General features: G+C 41.9%; 1 protein-coding gene across 2 annotated transcripts in view; it reads left to right on the top strand.

Annotated features, from left to right (window-relative positions):
- The window catches only part of LOC105286610 (neurotrimin), a 153447-nt gene that overhangs the window by 105199 nt on the left and 23217 nt on the right, over positions 1-25031 (top strand). For both annotated transcript variants that reach the window (XM_026975049.1, XM_011351663.3), the window contains exon 3: positions 4177-4384. In XM_026975049.1, the coding sequence (XP_026830850.1) occupies positions 4177-4384 (208 nt within the window). The remainder of the gene's footprint in view (positions 1-4176; positions 4385-25031) is intronic.

Raw genomic sequence — 25031 nt, 5'->3', positions numbered from 1 at the left:
GTCCAATTTATTGTTTTGTGAGAAGTCGTTTGGAACATTCGCGAGTAAAATACAATAGTTTATCAGGCATCCGTGCAAGATGCATCTCTTCCATGAATTCGTATAATTCTTGAATTTCCGCCATAAAAATCCAGAAAGAATGCAATTGCGAGGCAACTCGTTTGTCGTCCGTGTCCGGCTCGCGAGGGTTTATGAAATCGTGCAGCCGTGGCTAATCAAAGGTGCCGGCTGGCACTGATTTAAGGCGCTCGGGGTTTTTCTGACGCGCTCTGAATGCCACGGGCTTAGAAATATACGGTCCAAGATGGACTTCTCGTGTAAAGTCGTAAACCTCGTATACTCGCCTTTCCGAACCACCATCGTTGTCAGCGTCGTTGTGACCGTCACCTTCATCGTCGCGGTCGTCGCCGCCATTGCTATACCGCTGGCCGTATAGCAGCGTGCATACACGCTCTTGGAAAATTAATCTCGCGAGTCTAGAGTCTAATCTTAGCCCCCGCAACGAATCTAATCCCCGACTACCGACCGCGCGCCGTAAGATCGTGGTCTCGCTCGCACAAAGTTGGTCGAAATCTTTATACTTACGTTTCCGTCCGAGCCGACCTGTCAAAAAGTTCGAGGGTTGCCAACGGAACGGCGAGCAGGTCGTAAGGAGGAAGCGACTCGGGCCGGAAATTGAGAAGTAGAAATTGAGCCGAATGTTTCCTGAAGTACGTCGCGGACGTCGGGAAAGTCGGGAGAGCTGTCGCACGAAACAAGTTACGACGGACGGCGCCTGTGTACGAACGCTCGGAGGGATTGTGGTCGTATCCGATGGTATTAGCGACGCTATTAGAGACGGAATAAATGCTGCGTTCCGCGCACAGCAAGGGGGAATATCAAATTATCGAGTAATTAAAAGATATCGCTATTGGAAACTCTAATTACGAAGCCGTTACCTAACGAAGATGCGTGTACCGAGAATCTAGCAACGACTGTTCAATCTTTATTCAATCTAAGGGCGCTTATCGTTCGTGAGTCCTGAAAGGATGCACAAGGGATGCATTATCCGAACATTCGCGACGACTCCCCCGGTAGCAGCGCTACCGTTTCATAGCGGATCCGGAAGACTCGCGAAAATCATGCAAAAAAAAAGAGAATTGCGGGAAGCGACACATTCGCTCGTCGACGCGGGCCAGGTTTCTCCGAGTCTCCGTAAATTACAGAAACTCGCGCGATGGGCGCGGCAGTAAATACTTGGTTATCATGGTCGGCGGAAGCATGACGGGGCATTATACCTGCATTCACGTTCATCGTGGTCAGAGATGGCGGTACCACGCTGGACAGGGCGCTCAACGTTTCCATTCATCGGTGTGGATATCAAATGCAATAGTTCATGGCGGTGCTTCCGACTAGGTGGTCGACCAGTCCTCGACCTCTACCTCTCCTAATCCAACCGCCCAGCGTTTCACACCGGTCCCTGGCAGATTTACAGGCGCCTGGCTTGATATCTGCATCCGAGAGTCTCCCCTGTGCTAGACGCACGTGTTCCGGATCTTCTCTCTCCTTCCCTGTCCCCCTACTTTCCGTCACAGCGGTGACTTTGCAGAGTAGCATCATCTGAGATAATTAACTGAGTAATCGACACGGTCGAATGTCGGATTAAAGGTCTTGAGAGACAGCATACTAATGAAACTTTGTCGTCCTTTCGTTCTCAAGTAATATCCAAATTAATACAATGCATTAGTTATTTTTACGCGTTTTGTAAACAAGTAAATGAACGAGTTTCGATATAGTCGACTGTCGCGCCGTGCTAATCAGACAATTTCGCGCAAGTGATAGAAAGATATTTGTAAAAGCAAGACTCAATTACTAAAGTAAACTTATGCAATATCCTGTTGTGAAGAGTTTCTCATTTTCATTTATATATATACATATATCCCAATGCGACCTTTTTTCACCAATAACCGATTAAAAATAAAACGACCAAATGTCTCTGCACGATGACCTGCAGACAAAACCACGATACGCATATCTGTTTTTGCACAATGTCTTATACTTAGTCTTATGCAAAGAAGAACGTCTGTATCTTCGTCCATTAATTTACACGACACGGTTATCCAAAAATTCAATATTACAGGAATATCCTATCATGCAGCTTTTATCAGAAAAAAGCATTTTTATCTTACCTTTTACAGTATCTGAATGATAAAATATCACTCTCCATTTAGCTGACGTCCCAACCATCGGTCGTGTATCAGCCGCATGGAGTGATAAATAAAATAGCACGCTCTAGTGCCCTATAAAAGGTTAATATTTGAGCGCTGCAGCAGTGCGAAATATTTCCGGCGCAACATTTATCCGTGCTCCAAGGAGAGAAAGGGTCGGGCATCGTTAAAGCCGCGATCGCGCGCGTAAAAGCCTGGCAACGGGCAAATCCACGGAGCGAGCCAGCCGGATTTTCACGGATCACGCTCGCGTGTGTGCACGGCAAATCGGTTCTGTTAAGAAAAATCTGATCCCACGTTCGAAAAGCCAGCGGGCAACAGTGACGAGAGCTATTCATACGACGTACCGGGATCGTTGGAGATCCTCCGGTATACGCGTTTGTAACTTCTTGTCCGCCTTTTTCGAACGTACGTACGTACGTTCGTTCAGTCGGGCAAACCGGTGCGTATTAAACCGCTCCCCACGGTGTGAGTAACATTTGCGCACTCGCAGCGTGCGCTGCATCCCTATCTTCAAAGGGGTGCAGAATAATGGAATTGCTATTTCAGTGTGCAAACATTTATTCCCGCGGATACCGTTCATGTTATAATTTCTGGGATGACATGCCCGTGATGTTTAGTGCCCTGAGGGCCGACTCCGCACGTCGGCCAAGAGAGATGATTACTTTAAAGAATGCCGGAAGCGCCCCTCTATCTCTTTCTCTCTCTTGCTTTTTTGCTCGTTCGCCAACTCGCTTTACAAAGGAAGCGAGCCGATCATGTAATCGAATGTTACGCTCGGCAGAATCCGCGCAGAGCGAGCTAAACGGCGTACCGTGACGGAGAAATGTTAAGAATGTTTCGTTGATTTATTTCACGTCAATACGGCGATTCTTTGCGCGGATATTACAAAAGGGATGTTATAAAAGGCGCATCATACGCAACGACAGTGGACGCAGGCTTTTTTAAATTACTTTGGCTTTGGTTCGTTGCAAGTTGCAACGAACGCGAATAAGATCGGTAGCGATAATGCGTATATGCGAGACGTTCAAGTAAAAATTGAATGACAACAGATGGAGCGTGTAATCGATCTTGTTTTATACCTGACGTGCATCCCGAAAGTTCGGATTGCTCGCTATAGCGCTCGCCGTAACTTCGTGACTTACATGTAATTTCCTTAACGCCATAATCCATCGCAATTTATTCTACACGCCGTGGCTTGATACACACATACACACCCGTCTCGCTAAATTACTATAAATTACCTGATCGACTAGCGAGCGCGAACAGTATGCAACAAATCAGGGGCAATTATCCGTGGAACTTCGTTATGCAGGACACGGTGCGAATAACTCGCGAATAAAAGAACATTAAACTGTTAGAATAGTATAATAACGGAATGGCCGCCCGGATGATCCCGCGGCGTTTTATTTCTCCAACGGAGCGACCGCGCCGTGAAAAATTATAATTGATATGGGCGGACCGGAAACCGAGGGGGAATAATCCGAAGGCGAACGTTGGAGAAAGGTAGACGGCGGGAAAAGAATCGCTGGTCCGTTGAACTGGAATACAAAAGTCGGCTGGAGACTTATGAATTAAAACGTGGATGTCGGTCTCCCGACCGCACATTTCACGAGGAAAAAGAGTAGTTTTTCTTTCCTTTAACGAGAATGCGCGTCTCGAATATTTATTGTTAATGTGTATTTATTGTTGATACGTGTCTAACAATTGCGTTTAATTTAAATAAACAAGAATTGAATAATCATGAAATGTATACAACGTAATAATTATCTCGATCCTTCTGCTACGTTGCCGTGTGCATTTGAAACGCACTATTGATCTGTTAGCAAGATGAGTATGAATGCCGGTTTTAATATTGACTTAATTAAACATGTTATACAAATAGATTAGCAGCTGTTTGTGTAGTCCGTTATTAATCCGTGACAAAGATAGTAGCGCATGTAACATTTACCTCACTCTCACGTTGCAGGTAGCATGGCTGCGCGTTGACACGCAGACTATTTTGACCATAGCAACCCATGTGATCACGAAGAATCACAGGATCGGGGTTACACACAGCGACCATCGGACGTGGTTCCTTCACATACGAGAAGTACGGGAGTCCGATCGAGGCTGGTACATGTGCCAGATAAACACGGACCCCATGAAAAGCCAGATCGGCTATCTCCAAGTGGTCGGTGAGTAAAACTACACCTCGTTTCTCGTTAATGAACCAGCCATAATTATCCTGATTATTTCAATCTTTCTCACTCGGTAGATTTCAGTTATCGCGGATCCATGCCATTGTGCTCCATTAGACCAGGGGCGGAAACTAATTTATTATTCTTTTGAATTTATATAATATTCCCACACGTTTATTAATATCGCCATACAATTATATTAACGAAAGTAAAATGGGTCCGTTATTGAAATAACGGACTTACAATAAAGCCGTTCGCGTTTCCATTTGATATCAGTTTCCGTTCACCGCACAGTCGCTATTATGTTTGCTCGTTCTCTACCCGAGTGTTCAATTAGTACTACAAGAAGCTAATATCGGAATGAACACAGTGCGCCGTTGAATATCGCGCGATATTACATTCGCCGTAGGAATAACGCGCGAAAAGGTAGAGCACTAGAATCACAAATCCGACAAGCCGACGCGAACTTCCGGCCGATGCGAGTTAGTCCGCGAGCTCTTGCTTGGTGCAACTTACAAAGTGGCTCTTGCCGCAACCTGAAGACTACGCGAGCACTCCCGAACTGCAAAGCTTCAGTCGTATATCGCTGCTCGAATGCACTCGCAAGTAGATTATATAGAATGCTAATAGGACCGCTTTCATCGGTTCCATCGTTAAAGAGACTTCGTTTCGGGTTCCGCGTGCGACTCTCCTTTTGCTCCCTCGCTCTCCCTTGTCATAATCTTCCTTCCCTCGTTTTCCCTTCGCTTCTCTCTATTCACTACTTCAACTGATACGTTCGTCCCACCTCCGTGAGAAAAGTTTTCTCAAGCGCCTCTCGTTACACTCTCTCTATATTAATAATATAATAAAATCTGTGCTACTACCAGAAATACCGTTCGCTATTTATACTAAGATCGTCCGTATCAAGGTTTGAATACGCTCCGGATTTAATCCTTGCACGCATGGTGCGCGGGTAAGTGGCAATTTCCATAGATAATGTTACTCGTAATTGTACGGAAATGGGATGATGCGTCGGAGATATGCGATTGCAGTTGTGTGGCTGCGCGATCGTATACGATGTATGCGAGTGGGATCTCAACTATGCATATTAAATAATGTGGCTTCCGCAAGTACAATATTGAATGATGTAACAGCGTGTGTTTCTTACGTTTGAAATAGACTGTGACTCTTGACTCAGATATGATTCCTCACGCATACTCTCTCTACTATTCTCTATTTGTTTGAATACAGCATCAAGAATCCTCACTACTTTTGTAACGGATAAATTTCGTTTCGCTCAGGTTATTCAGTTTTTCTAGAATTGATAAACATGATGTAGCAGTTGCTCGGTTTACATGTGTAATTTAGACTCCGATTTGTTATTGACAAGAAATTATTGTTCGTTCATTCAAATCATTGGTGTATCGTAAGAGCGACATGTAACTTTTACTTGCTTTTGGAACATATGCTTGTATAAAGTTTCGTATAACGAGAGAAAAAAGCTCTTATTATATCATATAATAGCAAGACACAGTGTAGTTAATGTTGAAACAAAATGTAGAAAATACTCGTGCTCTTTTCTTGAGACTTTCTTATCGACGATGCGGGCGATTCAAAACTCGTTATTTCTCGAATCTTTTCCGCGCGCTTCCAAAGTCGGCGGGAGCAAGCTTCTCCCTCTGAGATTTCCGTAAGACTTATACTTTCTTTAATGGCTTCTCGATATTCATCTGCAATAGTCTACTTGCATCTGTTCCTAACGATACGATAATTATAGGTAAGCGATAACGACACGAATTTAACCAATTAGTAAACGATTATAAACAAACATTTATCATTGGTGAGAATATCGCTACGCTTTTTTGATATATTTACACAAATATGACAAATTAAAAGCATAACTGTGTCAGGATGCATCGTAGCGAAAGGATAGATAACACACGTTTCCCGCGTGAGGAACCGACTGCAGGGACCGGCCGGCTTCCGGCCGCAATGTAGAGCTCATTGCGCCGGTTGCGTTTGTTGTATACTTTACGGTGTTCCGGCCCGGTTTTCCGGCGTTCGTACCGAAATCAAATTGGCATTCTCGAGATACGACCAGGCTCTCGCATCCCATCTGTGGCAATCTAATCCCGAGCTCTCCAGGATCCGGCTTCGGTCCATCGCCAGCGGCGGCGCAGCTCGTCCTTGGCGCGCGCCGACCTGACCTGACCCTCTTTCCCGAGTTCAAACCGCCGGTCGGGAAGACCGGCGTATAGCCCGACCGGTTACTTACGGAACTTCGTCTCCCTCGTGAGATCATTTTGCATCCCCACACGGCTCTCCTGGTTCTCCCCGGTAGCAGTCCTCCCCGACAAATGTAGCGCGCGCTCGCGCTTTCTATTTTAACGGCGTCCGCGCAACTCATGGGAGTGCTACGTCGTTGCGGCCCTCGCTTAAGAAATCTTCTGGCCCTCGTAGGTAGGCGGGTAGGCCGCTGCCGGAGGCATCGTGTCGGCGAGCGTAGAACCGCGGTGAACCGATCCTCCTTCGGGAACTCTGCACGCGAGGGAAGCATTCCCGCTTGTAAATGGCGCTACGTTCCAGGTGACGCGCGGAAAGAATGGTCCCCGGAAAATGTGTTGTGTTCATGTACGTGCGACACTGCTTGCTATTTTGGAGTATTTCTTTAATTCTAAAATGGTAATGTCAACTTCTATAAGATATTCAAATACTTTTACTTTCGGAAATACTTGATGTGTAGTATTTTCGCAAAATATTAATCAAAATTTATTTATAAAATTTTTGATGTTATTCGATATTGTTAAAAGGATACACGAATATATGGAAAATGGAATTCGCGAATAATATCATTTATGCATTTCTCATGTATTTTCTTGTTACTTGTTACTGTAACGCAGACGTTAGAGTTTATAGAACTGCGTATTCATTAATCATATTTAGGTCAGCTTTAAGTGAAAACCACAAATACACTTGAGAAATCTTCTCGCGTGCGGGAAAGAGAGTACTTGACAGTGCATCGTGAGTTCACGGGAGGAAACTGATTTTCGGTGCGAGTGGTTCTCCATGTAATTAGATGCTTTCGTTTGTGGATGATAAACTGGTGGTAACTTTTATTTCTCGTTAGAACTCGAATTACGTTTTTGATATGTAACGGTAAATTAAAATATATTTTTATTATTCCGATTCTCGGATTTTAACGAATTTTAAACGTGAAACAGAATAATATGTGTGTGTGTGTGTGTGTGTGTGTGTGTGTGTGTGTGTGTGTGTCTACAATTTTATAAATTTTATTAATATTACGTAACAGTGTATTTTTCCATGGCAATTCATTCGCCAGACGTAAATTGGTTAACTGTTGAATGATCTTAATCGCCCGTAATTGATCTCGCGGCTTTTGTATGCACAGTTAATACGACTCATCGGAAAATATTTTCGGATCTCAATTATCGGATCCCAATGTTCTCGGTAATGCACACATGTACACACAAGTGCAATGAGAGCATACACGCACGGTCCACCCGCAAACCTACGAGTAAACCTAATCCCTGTCTGTAATATCCTGGACGAGAACTTTCAAGATATCGAATCCACGTCGTGTCGTCCTCCGTCGAAGTCGTTATTATTGTTCTACGGATATTGATGGCGCAGCACCAGACGTTCTCTTAAAACATCAATATTATTTCAACAGTAAAAATATAATACACATGATGATACTTTTAAGAACGGCAAATTCCTTTGAACTTGATTCACGTAAAACGTACCAACGTGAACAACTATATACGGGTAACGGCAAAGAAATTTAAAAATAGCATCACGCTGACATTTCGAATAAAGCAATTTTTGCCATCCATTGCCGTAAAAATTGCGCTTAACGTGAAGCCAGAGTGAGCAGAGCAAAAGGGGAAGCGTGTTGAGTGGCGAGAGAGAGAGAAAAAGAGAGAGTAAGAAAATGAAGAGAAGAGAAGAAGGAAAGAGAAGGAAGGGTAGAAGGAGGAGCACAGGTTCATGAAAAAGGAGAAAAAATGAGGAACGAGTGTCGTGCACTCGCGAGGGGCACACGACTTTTCATTTCCGAGAAGGGTTGTAAAGATTGCTCGCGTGCAACCATTCCCCTCCACACGTTGTTCCCAGCAAACTCGCGGTCGTATTACCGCCATAATAATAAGGTTAATGCCTTGCAAATTAAGCGGACGCGAAAGACCTTTCGCGTGGTTTTATGCCCATTTTAGTGCCGATGCCGATCTTTGTCGACGAGCCGCAATTATCGCGATAACGCGCCGAAACGATTTCGTGGGCTTCAATGAAATTTGTTGGGGTTCTCTCTGCAGCTTGGATTACGTAAGCAACCATATAAAATATGTCAATCAAATAGCAGACAAACAGGCGTTGCACGCCGATGAATTTGCACAATCAAAAACTTAGTTTGACCTAACTATGGTGTTCAACAAGGATGAAGGATTTTTTTATAATTTATAAATATTGTTAGATTGTAATTGATTCATTGCGGAAATTGTTTGTTTTGATTTAGAATGTAACTGACCTTTTGTAAAAATATATTCAGCACTTGAGAAGGACCGAAACCGTCGGTCGAAACGTAGTGCGCTTTGTAACATCAACCTTTGCCTGCTTGGTCAAAATAAATTATTGGATAATCGAAAAACTTAGTAACGTTTCACATAGATACAAGATATGTACATTACAATAAACATGGAGATGTCATATGAAATGATTTGGAACTATCATATTTAGAATTAAGACTACGATTAAGGACTCTTTGAGCTCCAAAACTAATTGTGCGATCTAAGAGGAAATACTAATAAGATGAACAGACGATGGAGAAGACTATCAGCAGATCGGGAATTAAACGGAGAAAATAGATCGAGAGATTCTTATTCATTGATTGTGAGAGTACAGTTTTATCTCTGTTAACGGCATCCTATTATAAGTTCCGATAAGTTCCGATAAGAGACGATGCGCTCTTGTTTTAATGAAATTTTGAATTTCTGTGTTATTCAGGGAATAACTCAGAAACGTTCTCCTTTCTACCTTAATGCACTTGTCAAGTTTATATAATTAGCTCTCGATGTAAAAATGATATGAGACGTTCATCAGGCAGGATTGTGAAAACAGAGACTTAGCGAAATGTTGATTAAATAAAGATTACAGTCATATTACTGTCACAATTTGGGCTGTCTATTAGAATATCCCCTCGTCGAACGACGAGAGAAAGAAATAGAGAACCATCGCTAAGTAATCTTGCAAATAGACTCGATACAGGAATCGATCGCTTTGTTCGGACGTACTCGCGTCACGAACATCTGACGACAATGCTCATAAATCAGCAACGCGTTTCGTCCCGATGGGACCGACGCGAGAATCCCGTTCACTCCATATGTAAGCGAGGGGATGCGTGCTTCTTTTATGCGCCAACCGATTCTCTATTCTGAAATCGTCCAATTAAGCCGACGAGAGATCGCTTGCTCATTCTCCGGAATAAGCTTTATTCGCCCCTGTGAGCGGAATGACAGGATGTCACGTGGCTATCGGCTCACATCCTGTACAGTCATTGTCAGGACGTCCACGTCACGTTGATGTTCGTCACCGATACATAGACATAATGCATGATATCCTGAGGGATCTTGACAGGTTGGGAGAAACCATGATTAACTGTGCCAGTTTTGATTTAATTGATATGACTAACTACCTCCTGCGATGCAAGCACGCGGTATAAACTGCACTGGTAGCTCTTATCACGTGTTGTCCTGTAATTGATTACGTCTCCAATCTTCCTCCCGCATTTTACGCGACTCAAATAGTTTGCCTTTCACGTGTTCAGCGTGGGTACACACGTCCCACTAGACAGTTTCGCCATACAAATTAATTAATTTAACTGATGCTCATTCAGTTTCAAGACGTATCTCTTGCGCGGACGTGTCAGCTGATCGATCAGAATGCTGCATATGAAACTACATCGAGTACCGCGCGGCGCCTTAGAGAGGCCATGTACATCTGTAAAGGAAGAGAAGTTAAACTCACTCTATATTCTCCGAAACTTGGCTGTATGTGGCACGTAGTTTACTATGCGCGCGCGGTATACACGATGCCAGTTTTTCGACTAGCCGGATACGGATCGCAATTTTCGAAGCACTCGTGCGTGCTTTTTTAAGTTTTTCACGTCGTGCAAACGTGAAAGGATATACTTCTAAATTCGGCTCCAGCGGCGTAGCCTACTTCGCCGCAGAACTTTTGCAACTTTCCGCAGTGCGCGCTTTGCAAGTCCATTTCCGTTTCCCCGATGCCTTTATCCGGTATCTTTATCCGCGCGAGCAAAGCACAAAGCGGAACAGCGCGATGCCGGTTCTCGCTCGCATGCGCTCTTTCTTTCGATAAATATTGCACTCACGATATTGTTGCACATGCATGCGTATGCGCGGCGCATAACATTTAATATTACAAATACGCAATCAACATCGCGTCCGATTGTTCTCACTGCGGTAATCGAAGCTTCGTATCGCCTCGCGTTTACGTCAAATTTTCATTAATTACATCGATATCTCGCTGCACGATAAAACGGCGCAATATACTTTCATTTAGTGTATATCACGAAGCCAATTCCAACTCCGTCGATATCGAGGAATAACTGTTCATCAAAACGTATGATTTTACCGTCCTCCATAAATAATTTATTGGAAGAATATCTGAGCAAAAACGGAATATTACGAAAGATTAGTATTACGCAATCATTTGCTAATGTATGTAGAGCAAAGAAGAAAAAAAGAGAGAGAGAGAGTAAGAAAAGAGATAAAGAGACAGAGAATTTAGCCGTAGAAGAAGTTAGAGAAAACAGGAGCTTAACGTTCATTATTGATTATAATAAATAAGTTTGTAGTACGATACTTCTAAAGTAAATTTCCAACTCTATTAATTTCAAGCGTAGCTACAGTTGTCTATCTTTTCTCCTTTTTTTTTATTTTGGTGAATATTTGAGAACTTAAAAAGGCAAGTTAAAGGGGAATTCGATAGCAGCTCAAGACACGGAAGCGTTCTGCGATAGACTCCGTCCGTACTCGAAATAAACGAAGAATAAGACCGTTACTCCGGGGTGAACCCACCGCAGTGGGTGGCAGTCCTGCTTTCTTTCGTCTCATTGCACGAAGAGGCCCCCCAAGTATAGGGTTTACGGCGGATTTACGGCGCGGTGGGGCACGATATTTGCACCTTTAAAACGGCCAATCCGCAGTCCCTCCCTGTCGATTACGCCGCAGGAATGCTGCGAATCGGATAGACTCCTCTATGCGGACCCGGCCACCACCTCAGACTGAATACATTTCGCGATATTAGAAGCGCGAGGGTAATAGCGGTTTTCCTACCGGTCGCAGCAACGGCGTCGTGCAAGATGTTTACCCTGGATTACGCTCGAAACGAACTACTGCCAAAACGAAATCGGGGTGTTAAGTGAACGACGTAAAAAGCGACGCTACATTTGCGCTTTATATTCTGCTCGTAAGAGTTAACCATCATAATCAAATCATGAATGTTTGGTCAGATGATACATGCATCAGGGAAAAGACTTATTTCACATGGTTGCACGGAAAAAAAAGATTTGCTATGACAACGGAAAATCCTGTTAGCCTAGCAAATTCATAGCCGTAATATACGGACAGCCAGTTTGCTATGTTGCAGTAACTAAGTTGCAGAGCTACACAAAATTTGTAGTTGTACCCAATGAAGTTTGATGTTATAGCACGATAGATTTGTTAATGCAGCAAAGATGATTCTTTACTACACCAATGAAAAATATGGCTTGGTATATGTAACAACTCTTTTTGGTGTTATATAAAAGAAAATTTGGTTTATTAAGAGATTCCATTATAGCTAAGTTATTAGTTGTTCCAGCAACAGAAGTTAGATAAACCATCAATGCTCATTGAAATATCTGGAATATTCACTTTACAATTATTTATTATTATGTGCATTAATTCATATATTTAATAATGTAAATATACATAAATATATTAACATCAATATTCAGAATACTAACTGTTAAACTTAGTTATTACTTAATATAAGAGAACACATTAAAGTTTAAACATATTATAATACATGATTAAGATAACAAATGTTCATATATTTACATAAGTACTCCTATCAGAATTATTATTTTGTAGCGCTGATTGATCTATATAACAAGATCGTAGCTACAAACACAGTACGTGAAACAATATGTACTGCTGTAAAATCTTACGTTGTATGATCTATGTTCAGATAGAATATTACACTGGATTATACTCACTCAACTATTCTTTCCATGAATATACCAATTATTTGATTGTTAGTGCGGAAGTGAGGTATGATAACAACTGGCGTTACCTACGTACATCATCTAGCGAAAATGATTTGTTGCAGTAACTAAGATAATTGCAACATAAATAGATTTGCTCTATGAACAAGTGATAAATGCTTTCACACACCACTTTTTTGCTGCATTAGCAAATTTGCTTATTTAAAATGCCTAATTTTTTTCAGCAAGCTATGGATTAGCTGAATCAACTAAACCATTTTTTTCCGTGTGTCTTTCTACGTGGATATTATTAAAAACCATTTGCAAGCAGAAAATTGCAGCTGCAAATTTTCTTGAAGGACGCACAAGTGTCTCTAATTCCTCGCATACTGGTGGTAAAAATTAAAAATTCTCCAAAGTATTCGCAAGCGCAATTACGGGAAATCGGTCGGGAAATCGGGAAAAGTTGATAACAATTCCAGCCGGTTAAATATTAGTTTCAGTGCGATGGCTTCAAGAGCATGTAACTGCGCGAAGTATACGAGGTATTTGAGATTCAGATATCTATACAGTAGTGTCTTCTACCTTCTGCGACGTACTTTCCATTAGCGTCCTGAGTGCACGAATTGTAGGGCCGAATTAGGTTGTCCTTTCCTTTGTCGCTCTCGAAGAATAAGAATAATTTCTCTTGTATATCAAGTTTGATAAATGTAGCTCTTCCAGATGCGTTTCGGTACAGTATACACGTCCATTAAAACGGAAATGTGCGACCCACGTCAATGGCGGGCACAAACTTTCGTGGTACCTAATGACATTTACGGCAATATACGCTACACGAACTGTGGTTTCCGCTTCTCGCCCTACCATTCACATTTTGCATAGCTTCACTGTCAAGAAGCTGATTCCTTTGTGCGCAGGGGGCCTCAGAAAAATAGCCGTTGAATTTTTTGCACGAACCGTGCGATAACAGTGAACAGCTGCAATACGTATGTATAACGTACGACTGTACAAATGTTTCAAAGGCTCTCTTCCGCGACAATGGCGTTTCACAAGCGTTTCACAAGCGTGACGTCTGTTTTTATTGTATATTATGCAAGCTGCGCCAGGCTTTCCGGGATAATGTGACCGCAAAATTGCGAGAACGAGTGCCAGCGTACCGCGAGATGTGTGTGCATTAAGGAGTGCATCACGATACGATGAAATACGAATGAATACAAAAGTCACGTTAAATTTAACGCCCTGCCTAAGTACTATCAATTTAAGCTATATTCCACTTGTGTATATTTACATAAGCGCGTATACATAATTCAAAGTGGCTACGGGAAGACGCGAACTTAGTGTCTGTATTAACTACGCTACGGAGTGCCGTTCTTCCCTGCATCTGCTTGACCGCTGAAATGAACTCCCCTTGAGTTGAAAGGCATAAAAAAGCATAAAAAAGAGAAGGGAACAGCTAAAAAGAGCGATAAAAGGCAGATTTCCATTTTCTTCGTGTGTACCACGCGGCAGAAGCTTAGCAGAGGATCATACTGCGTGCTCCGCACCCTCGTTAACTCTCACCTCATTAAATAGCTTAATATCATCAAAATAAGTTTGAAATTTTCACGTTTCGCTTCGATCGACATCCGCGTCCGTTAAACGACTCCTAAATATGCAGGAATCATGCACAGAGATAAAGCCGGCGCTCCTTCGCGCACTCCGCACTTGATAGCGGAGAGTTCGCAAAAATATTCCGCGTAACCTTTCCGCCAGAACTTAAATATCCTTCTAGAGGCAGACTCGGGATCCGAAAGTAAAGATAAATCGATTCGCAGCGGCGCGGGCAGTAAGAACCGCGCGGAAGCAAGTGGAAGGAACGTCCGGGTCGCGGCCGTCGAATATTCCTTTTTGATGGCCGACAGCAATTTGATACGGCCATACCTGGCGGCGCCATTCCAGCCGCTTTATGTGTACCAAGTAAATAAATCCGGGCCGCGCACATGGACGCGCTCGCTTCTCTCGACCGTCCATCGCGCCCAGCCCGGCAACCGACTGATTTCGATTAGGGACCTGGATTGTCCTGCGGATCGTGTGTCCCGGCAAAGTGATCTATTGTTCCAGCGAACTCCGCGTACCTCGACCAAACTTCCCGGGCGTTCCTGTCCGCCGTGCAACGATACCGGGGACACTTTTATCTTCATTCTTTATCCAACCGCCGCGTCTCCGTCCGCGTCCCGCACCCCGGGGTTAACTCTCGACCGTTACCTTTTTCGCCTGGCCTCTGGCAGATAACAAGATGGCAACGGACCGTGACGACGAGTATCTCCTTCCGCTGAGTAAAATTGTTCGGATCTCGTCATGGATACACGGATGACTTGTGGGATGCATGGGGAAGGGGAGAGCTGTTCCCTCGTTACCTTGCAACGTCGCTAAGAAGTGGCAGGAACAAATGCATAATAGAACATTCCACTTGCCTCTTGCTATTGACATTTGACATTTGCGGTTTTCGCTGCGAGCAGGAGCGCAAAAATGAATGCCGATGCGTCCCTCGGAAACTGCGCGTAATTCGAAACAGGACCGCCTCTGCTGACGAAAAATATTCTGTAATGTTTAATCGATATCTCGTCGACTTGGCCCAGGTTGCATTAAAAGTTTCACGATGGAACGTTCAATTTGGTAAAAATAACTGTCACTGTCTGTTACAGTGGACAGTGAATAATTGTCAGTAAAGTTTTGTGTGTAAGGAGTGTGAGTAAATGTATGTGTTTCGAGTTAAAAATGGCTTTTTAATTATCGGATTATTAAACGAGAGACATGCACGTTGCACGTCAAAATGTCTGCCACCGCGTAAGGTTGTATCATTAGACACATTAAGCTTATAGATTACATGTACTGATGTACAAGTTTTCTATCATTATTTTTAGGATCATGTCTTATAATATTTTCTTGCAATATGATCATATATTATGCTTCTTAGATTTCGTATTGATATTGGTATAATAGAAATGTGTAATTTTATACATTGTTGCTTTCTCGAATCAACACAATACATCAAGATATGTGGATGTGATGCACATAGTATTAGAATATTCAAGATTGGTGCAATTTAACTACGTGACTAGACTTCCTGATAGTGTGTCACACATATAAATTGTATTTCCGATATGCTTTTTATTAAAGATATAATCTTTCATAATAATTTCCGATATGCTTTTTATTACGGATATCATCTTCTAACACAATATCCAATAATTTGTGCTTTAAACAGCAAAATTATAAGTAAAAATAAAACTGTATATTAATATTCTGTGACTTGATATCTATTGTTGCTATATTAAGCACCAAAAAATGAAATGTCATTATAATCTTATAGACAAATTGCGCTTTACCTAACTAATTTGATTACATTATCATGCGCATTTGAACGGAAACTCAGTGAAGATTCAAGGAAAGAAAATAATTTCGACACAAAATGTGTAATACAGCACGCCGCGTTATTTCCATTTGAAAGAATTTCCGCGTATGTATCGCCGTCGGCCAAAAATTATCTACGCAAATTTCTTTACGCCGATAAATCTCGCGAAAAGCGTTGAAAACTATAAATGTCAGAACTATGAAGAATTGATACATCTATTTTTATTTCCCGTCTGGATACCATGTGAATGGCCGGGCGATACCCGACAAAAGATATCGCACAAAGCAATACCTCTGTTCCAGAATACACATTCCCTGTACTTTCCCATGTAACAATAACTTAACTTTTCCAATATTACTATCTTGATATTTTTTTAAATTTTATTTTACGAAATATAGTATGTTTATCTATAAAATCATCTATTGAAAATTTCAGTTACAATTGGAGTAAAAAGACCTGAACTACATACATTATTTTATGCATTTTATTTTATCTTATATACATAACTTTATATACAATTACATTTTTATGTAACTTCAGAGATAACTTATATGGTTTAAACATTTACATGTGGAAATATTCTCATAAGAACAGGGATAGTACAAGAGCTTTGATACATGAACTCTCATTAGAATTAATACATTCTCTCTATACACGTCTCATTAATAATTACAGGACGAAATCAGATCCGTAATAATGGTACAGATTCAATAATTTAGCGAACTATGATCATTCGTTCGCTAAATCACTGTCACAAAACGTTTTATCATGCACAGTCGTGTATTTCCATATTGTAAGCACAAAGCGATGACAGAGCTAATATCATGGATTTTCTCTCGATACCGTTCCTAATCCTAATCGAAACGTTAATAAGTATAGGCTCATTAACGTCAACGCCAATGTCGATGGAATAAACGTACGAATGTATATGAAATACAATCATAGTTTCAGCTGCAAATATTTACTGATTTTCATATTAATATATCGTAATCTCAATAAATTATCGAGAACTCAGATATTTTACACTAAAATATTCTAAATACAATATATTAGGAGTGTGATTTAGCTTTGAGGGTTTTGCAACAGATGGCTGTAGTATCAGTTTGTTTCAATAGCTGTTTTCGATAACTGTTGTTTCTTACAGTGTTGACATTATCCATGACATTTAGTAGCATTATAGCAATAGATGCAATAACAGTCGTGTTTATATCATCGTAAAAATGCAACTTCCGAAAGAGCATTTTCGACATGCGTTGCTTTTGTTTTTTAATCAAAAGAAAACTGCGGCTGACGGTTATAGAATTCTTGTGGAAACTTATGGTGATTCTGCCCCATCAATTAAGACGTGTGAATACTGGTTTAGACGCTTTAAAAGTCGTGATACTGATGTGAAGGACAAAGAACGCTCGGGACAACTAAGAAAGCTTGAAAATGCAGATTTGCAAGCATTATTGCACGAAAATCCAACAGAATCCACTTCAGAACTTGCCAGAGCATTAAATGTTGATCGTACAACAGTTACCAAACATTTACATGAAATGGGAAAAATTCAGAAAGAAGGGAAATGGATTCGACATGAATTATCGGAAAGTGCCATTGCGAACCGGTTGAACATTTGCATTTCGTTGATCGCCAGGCAAAAAAAGAAGAGTCTTTTGTCTCGGATTGTTACTGGGGATGAAAATTGGATCTATTTTGATAATCCGAAACGCAGAAAATCATGGGTGGATCCAGGCGAACCATCAACATCCACTCCGAGACGCAATATTGACGGTTCAAAAGTAATGCTCTGTATTTGGTGGGATAGTGTACTATGAGCTGTTAAATCCGCATGAGACTGTCACGGCTGATCGTTATCGACACCAATTGTACAAGTTGAAGCAAGCATTGGACCAAAAACGACCACCAATTGCGAGTAAACGACGGAAAGTGATTCTTCTTCGTGACAACGCTCGACCTGACGTTGCGTTATCAGTGAAACAAACACTATTAGAGCTTGAATGGCAAGTCTTACCGCACCCCGCGTATTCTCCGGACATTGCTCCATGCGATTATTATTTGTTCCGGTCGATGCAACACGCTTTAGAGGATACACACTTTGATAATTTGGAAGAAGTGCGAAAATTCGTCGACGAATGGATCAACTGAAAAGAAGAGTGATTTTATCGTGGTGGAATCCATCTCTTGCCAGAAAGATGGGAAAAAGTTATAGAAAACGAAGGAAAATAGTTTGATTAAGGTATTCATTCATTATCATATTTAAATACATGCGTTTTTGAGCAAAAAAACCCTTAAAACTAAATCACACCCCTAATAGTAAAGATGAAATATTTTATAATCTATCGAAATCTTTTGCATCTTTTTATGACGAGTAAGCTTGACATGTACGTATCGCCACGTAAAAATGTACTACGCTACAGAATATATTGGCAAAAACAAAATGTATCTATGGACGTATGCGTCCGTGTGATCGCTGAAGATTAAACTCAGTAGCCTACGAATGAAACGCAGCGTGCCATGAATTATTCAGGAAGCCATGGCAAGCTTGCACGTACTAATTAACCGACAACCTGTCGTCGCGTGAGGTTACTCTTTAAATAGCGATGGACGTTTGTTTTGCAAACGCGTCAATAAAAATCGTGCAATACCATCGAGAGAGCTTTCGAAAAGGATTTCTCGATTTTTACCGAATTGCAATGTCGTCAGTCATACATCATTGATAATGGCTAGCGTGTGTTTCAACTCTGGCGATTAAATATAGTTTAAAGAGACGACGCTCTCATCGGTATTTAAATAATTTCGCATTACAGAGTCCTTTACATTACAAAGCTGACGATTTACATTTTATCCTGCGGAATTATTGGTCGGACGATTAAATATTCTTTCCTTCGGGAAGTTAGTTTCTTTAATTAAATTCCCCGCTACACATAATTCTTCTTATTTCCATCTGACCCAATTATTTTCCGGCATTGTGTGCGAACAAGAACTCTGTGTACCTATGAGTATTGCGGCCGCCACCGCCGCTCCGTTTCCACTTGCAGTAGAAAAGGCTCGATCCGGCTCAGACTGCGAGGCGCCCAACCGGCACGCGAATCGTTGCATGTCCGCACGTGCTAACGAGTGAGAATAGCTACGCATTAACTTGCGATCAGCTGATGGCGGTCTACTGTGTCCGTTCGTGTTGCAGATAGCGTTATATCGGAAAAATGTGAGTGCGGCTTGATCGATAACGCTCGTCGCATGGCGAATCCCACGCGGCCGCTCCTGCCTCTCCTCACTAATTGTACAGACCTGCTTAAATATTGATCACGCATTTTTCGCGATTTATAGAGTGCATGAAACGCTATAAAATAGGTATGCCGGCCAGGTCAGGTGAGAAGAGTGACTGTACTGCCTCATCGTATGCCGGGAATCTTTTTTCATAAAACTGAAACTTTCTCATTCTGGAGTATGCTGGAATGATCTTGTATTTTTGTTTCTTTTTTCGCATGAAAAAAAGGAATTGTGTTATTATATGCAATTTGATGTATTTGTGCGTTTATTAAAATTGTATCGTTTATTAAAGTGTTGTGCAGTTGGTGCTACTAACAATCATGCCTCGGTTAAAACAGTGAAAATCTATATGAAATTCAAGTTTATATCCGGTTTTTTGCAATGTAACATGTACATAACAAGCAAAATGCTTTTAGCAAAGATACACAATGTAGTTTTGATCAGAATTACCTCACTTTAACGAGTATTTGCACGTACTGGTTCGGAAAAATTGTTTATTGTTAGCTACCGGGAAGAATAACTTTATCGCAAATTATTATTATCATCATTGTGTATTTATATACCGCATGATTTTTATTAACGTTGCTCTATGTCTTTGAACCTGCAATTAAATATTATATTTATTTGTGTGGAATGGAGCAAATAAGATATTTTTAAACGGTATTTATCCGCTAAAGTTCAAATCGATATCGTATTGTTGAAAAACGTTGCAAATAACGAGGGGATTATGCGTGTCATTATAGAAATATGCCGGCGTTATGTGCGTGCATAAAATATTATAATATATTATCCTTTCCCACATCATTTCCGCCGACAGTAAGCTATCGATGCTGTTTCGATCAGACCGTTAACAACAACCCGTCAATATCATTTCAATTGTCTCTCCGCATCAGTGGATGAACTCCTCCCCGCGCGATCAATGTGTTAATCCAGCATCAAAAATTTCGTGGCTCGATCACTCATACGATACTCTTTCCCCAGTTGTCAGTTATACTCCATGCGTCGCTGGCTCGCAAAATTGCAATCGAAGCTACGTCAGCCATAACGCTCTTTGTCGGTGTTTCACGAATACGCGATTTACGAGAATGATACGCGCGTATACTTATCTGCATGAGCGCACAATGAGTGCTCGCGGTTATCACGATAGATTTCTATGAACGTCGTCTGTGCTTTTTTTTATTATTATCAAGAATGGCAGTTATTCCAGCGATTACGGCGAACGACGGAGAAACAAATAAAGCTTGACTGATATCAATATTGGATTTAAATGACGAGTTTATTAGGATCGAGAAACAATTTGCTCGAGTGATGCGATGCGCTACCGAGTCCTGCTCTGTTTGCGTCGTATCTGCATCCAACTCGACATTATAATTATATCATTGTTATCTTCTTTTCTAAAGGAGCGTATAAAACAAAGCTTATTAGTGAATGTCGAAAGTTCTTCCGATCTGACAATCCGCAAACAAAGGAGGTAGACTCGAGCTCCGCAGTTATTATTTGCGTCATCTCTGAAATGAAATCTGAAGCACACTTGCATCACCCATTGTCATCATCATCATCATCGTGTTGCAGAAATGTAGAATGGAGAATAATATTCTGAAATGATGTAATTGCTGACTGTGTGTTAACTATACTTAATCTAATTTGCCGCTGTGTGCCTTCGGTCATGAATGGCTTTTATACAAAGAAGCCCGGTTGTTTTACCGCGCTTGGATATGCACGAACGAACCAATCACAATTCCGTTTAACAATTACGATTACAGTTCCGACGTGATTAATGTGCTTAGGTACTTGTTTGCATATACTCCGCGCTTAGCCGGTTGCCATTGCAGTTACCGTTAATACTCATTACAATAAAGCGCTCGCGCGTCTTCTAATGACGTTCCGTATGGTTGGCCCATGTTATTTTGATCGCCCATGAGCACCCGTGAGCTCTCGCGCGCAGATATCTTTGGACCATGCAAAACGGGTAGGCAAAATCCCTGCATCCAGCAAAATCCTCTTTGTCCTCGTTGCTCACGCTCAATCCTGCACATGTTAATTACGTACCATACTCTCGCACACACATACACACATACGACGAGTGTCACGTGCTCCTTGTACGTGCAAGTGAGGTCGACGCGATTGACGTGTGAACGCATTCACCGGGGCTTGCGGTCACATTTTAATCATCTGCTTACGAAAGTAGAACGGAGCTTCAGCGTGGCGGAAATAAACGGTTAGGCGATTTAGTTGCAAATCCAATTTATTCTACTCGGGATACGTGAGAACGTTTGTTATTCTTTTGCCCGCTCCTCTCTCTCTCTCTCTCTCTCTCTCTCTCTCTCGTACAATGTGCAGGAGCGTAGTTTCAATATTTTTCGAACAGGTACATGTACATTCTGATTGGGTGGCTCGTACACACGCGTGCTTCATAAAGTATGCTGGACATTCATTGGATGGCAACGTTTAGCGTTGCGGGTCCACGTGTCCTGGCGTATAAATTTCTGCTCTTTGTATAACGAGCGGACTTGCAAACAGCGCACGAGCCATTGATTTCAGCGAAAGTAACTATCCCTGCAAAATTGCGAGCAAAGTATCATAGAATCGGTATCACTGACACTGTAATCGCGTTGTATTACATATTCATAGACACTAATGTTCAGAGCACACGCAAGATATAAAGAGTTCCGAGTTTGTTCATCGTCGTGACGCTTTAGGTGAAGCACCGTGAAGACGAAAATGTCATCGATGATTATGCGGCAAGCACCACCTCGTCGGATGATATCGTATTTGTTTAAATATGTTATTCGAATTCAACAGCAAGTTAGCTATTTGCCGAGGCCCAATATTGAGTTAGCGAATTCTGCGAACCAATCTCTTCTGGCAATCGCGCTACATATCTCCCTGTGGGCGCTTCGATTCGTTGGCAGCAGCGAAGTTGTAAGCTGCATATTTTATCTGTGATAAAGTGCACCATCGATACTCTCGCTCACAGTTTGCGCAGCTTAGTTCCGTTAAGAACTTACTACCTCCTTTTGCTGGATCTACGTGTATCGCAGCGGAAAGCGGCGATCCGATAAAAATATAGACCAGCATCCCTTTGTACGTTACTAATGTATCGCGTATCTGCTCGCGCGTCGCCGAGGGAAGCGCAAGCTGGAGCATCCGAATCGTCCGAAACCAGCCAAAGTTGGTTGGATTCACGAGTAATCGCGCCGCCAAACGCGAAACAAGTTGCGCATTAATCCGAAATCGATTTATCCCCAGCGGTGATGCAGCGCGCTGAAAACCGAGAATCGTTTAAATCGCACACCGGACATTTGACGTTTCTCGTTTATGATCGAGACGCGCCGAGTTCTGCAGTTCCGCTCGCCGCGCGCACTCTCGGGTCAGCCGGGATTCCAAGATAAATTCGCCAAACTTTTCTCCCTGTTCGTCTATTCCCCAACTGATTTACTAAGATCCATCCCCGATAGCCCTGCAGGCGGCACTCGTTACAACGTCGTTTCCGAGCCCGGAACGAATTCCCAACTTCGCTACGTGGCATGTCGTGTTTCGACGTGAGGCAGCCCCGCTTCGTTCCCCGGCCCACCCCTTTCCCACCCTCACATTGACCGTTCGATTTACGCATCGAAATTAAGCCACGCTCGGCTTGCGGCGCTCGTCCGATGCACTGCACTTTTTTAACCCGACCCCACGCTACTCAACGTCAGTTGCATCGGTAGAAAACGACGTTCCACGAAACGAGTGCGCATTGGTCAGGGGTGAGTCCAAGGGAAACCGGGATGGCGGAGGTTGTTACGGGGCAGGATGGACGAGATAGAGCTGGATTGATACCTGATACAAGTCTACCTCGCTCGAGGATTTTTGCGCCAGCATTGCTCGTAGACGGCGAGGGTACCCACAAAAAGTGCACGATACGGCGGAACGTCTGATTGCTGTCATTTAGCGAGGAACCTCGCTGCTACTCTGCTTACAGTGTCACGCGAACGAAAAATACGATTGCTAAACTCGGACGTGATGGAATATTGTACAGAAATTTAGATTTGATTGTGAGACATGCATATTTCTCATCAAATCTTTTTTCTTGTTGCACGTAAAATTCGAGATTATAAGGATGTCCAATTCTGAAATAACGTAGGACATTGGGGAGATGTGAGCAAACTTTAAAGAAAGCCACCGTTATCTAAAATTGGCTGAGCTTATTCCACTCAGTAAGCTCGGCGTTGTAGAGACAACGTTGGATGAAACGAAATGCATAGTTACGTTGAGGAGTGGTGAATTTGTAGGATCTCCAAACCGGCGAAGGTTGTTAACGGCAAACGGGATGGGCGAGGCGGATTGAGGTTGATGTGCGATACTCGAGTTTGCTGTAATATATAGAATTCTCCGTAACGTGTACAACGGTATCATAACCAGACATAGAACAATGTGAATAAACTGACGGAGCAACGTATCGCAGACGTGTATCAATTCCGAATGGTATTCAGCAACGCTATGGTAACCATCTTTGCATATGATTATCGTCGCACAAGACCACTATGCAAGCATTAAACGGCGCATTCCGTGCCTTTCATCAACGATTAATAATGATTTTACCACATTCTACGAAATGAATGCACGACAAGGATTGCGTATCGTCAAAACAGATTGCATGCTATTGAATATATTTACGTGTTTGCATATTATATTGCAGTCATAATTTTTCGCGTCAAATAATTGTCTGTTGTTTGCAAAGGAGCGGAGGATCGTCAGGGGCTTCACATATTTCATATTAAAATTGTTTTATCCGAGTATAAGCCAGCGTAGTCGAGGACGTCATAGTGATAGAGTTGACGCACCAAGTCCGGATTGATGCGAGGCTGACAGATGCTGGACGGGACAACGTACCGTCGTGTGTATCGGTGTAGCGGAAATGCGTGAGATAAACGAATGACACGCAGTAAAACGAGAATAATAGAAACCGAAACCGAACTGTCCATTACTATACTCAATGATAAATAATCTAATCTTGATCGAGCATACGTCGCTGCATTTTAATAAAAATCTTATTAATAAAAATGTCCAATGCTTCTGTTGTACGCCACGTTCACGTTATTGTCACGAATAATTATAATAACAGAAATTTTTTTCGTTGTCAATGCTATGTTGACAAGAAGTTTTTATAATTTATTAAAATCGTTCGCGTTACGTCTGTTATAGTTTATTAAAATCGTTCACGTTATATCTGTTGTTTGCGTTATTTCTCGAGTGAGAAGACTGGTAATGTAAACGTGAAGACGGAGCTAATTAAGTCTATATGTAGTCGGAATAATGATTTATATACGATTAAACGAAACGGCTTAAGATTTGAGTTTAGATTAACGTGGTGGCAGACAGTAGCAGCCGCATGACCGATTGAGCCGAGTTCTGTTTTGTAGTTCAGTGTCTGTGGAGTTACAAAATACAGAGTAGCAAACAGAATGGAGGAGTAAAAGCGGATTACAACCGCGCGGGTGTCCAATTTGTTGTGAAGTTTTCACTGAATATATATTCACCCGAGAAATCGGATGGTATAAATCACTGGATTGTAATCCAGCTGAGTAAACTTTACGCTTTAATTGATTAATTCATTAATGACATTAAAACGTGCGTGAAATTTGAATAATGGGACTCACTTGAAAACTATATCATATTTTCATATTTAAATATTTTTTTTATTGCAGTATTTTTTGTATTGCAGATGTTAT

This window comes from Ooceraea biroi, chromosome 14 (genome assembly GCF_003672135.1).
Source record: "Ooceraea biroi isolate clonal line C1 chromosome 14, Obir_v5.4, whole genome shotgun sequence".
Lineage (NCBI taxonomy): Eukaryota > Metazoa > Arthropoda > Insecta > Hymenoptera > Formicidae > Ooceraea > Ooceraea biroi.
The sequence above is the reverse complement of the archived record's forward strand: the minus strand, read 5'-3'. Positions and strand labels throughout refer to the sequence as shown.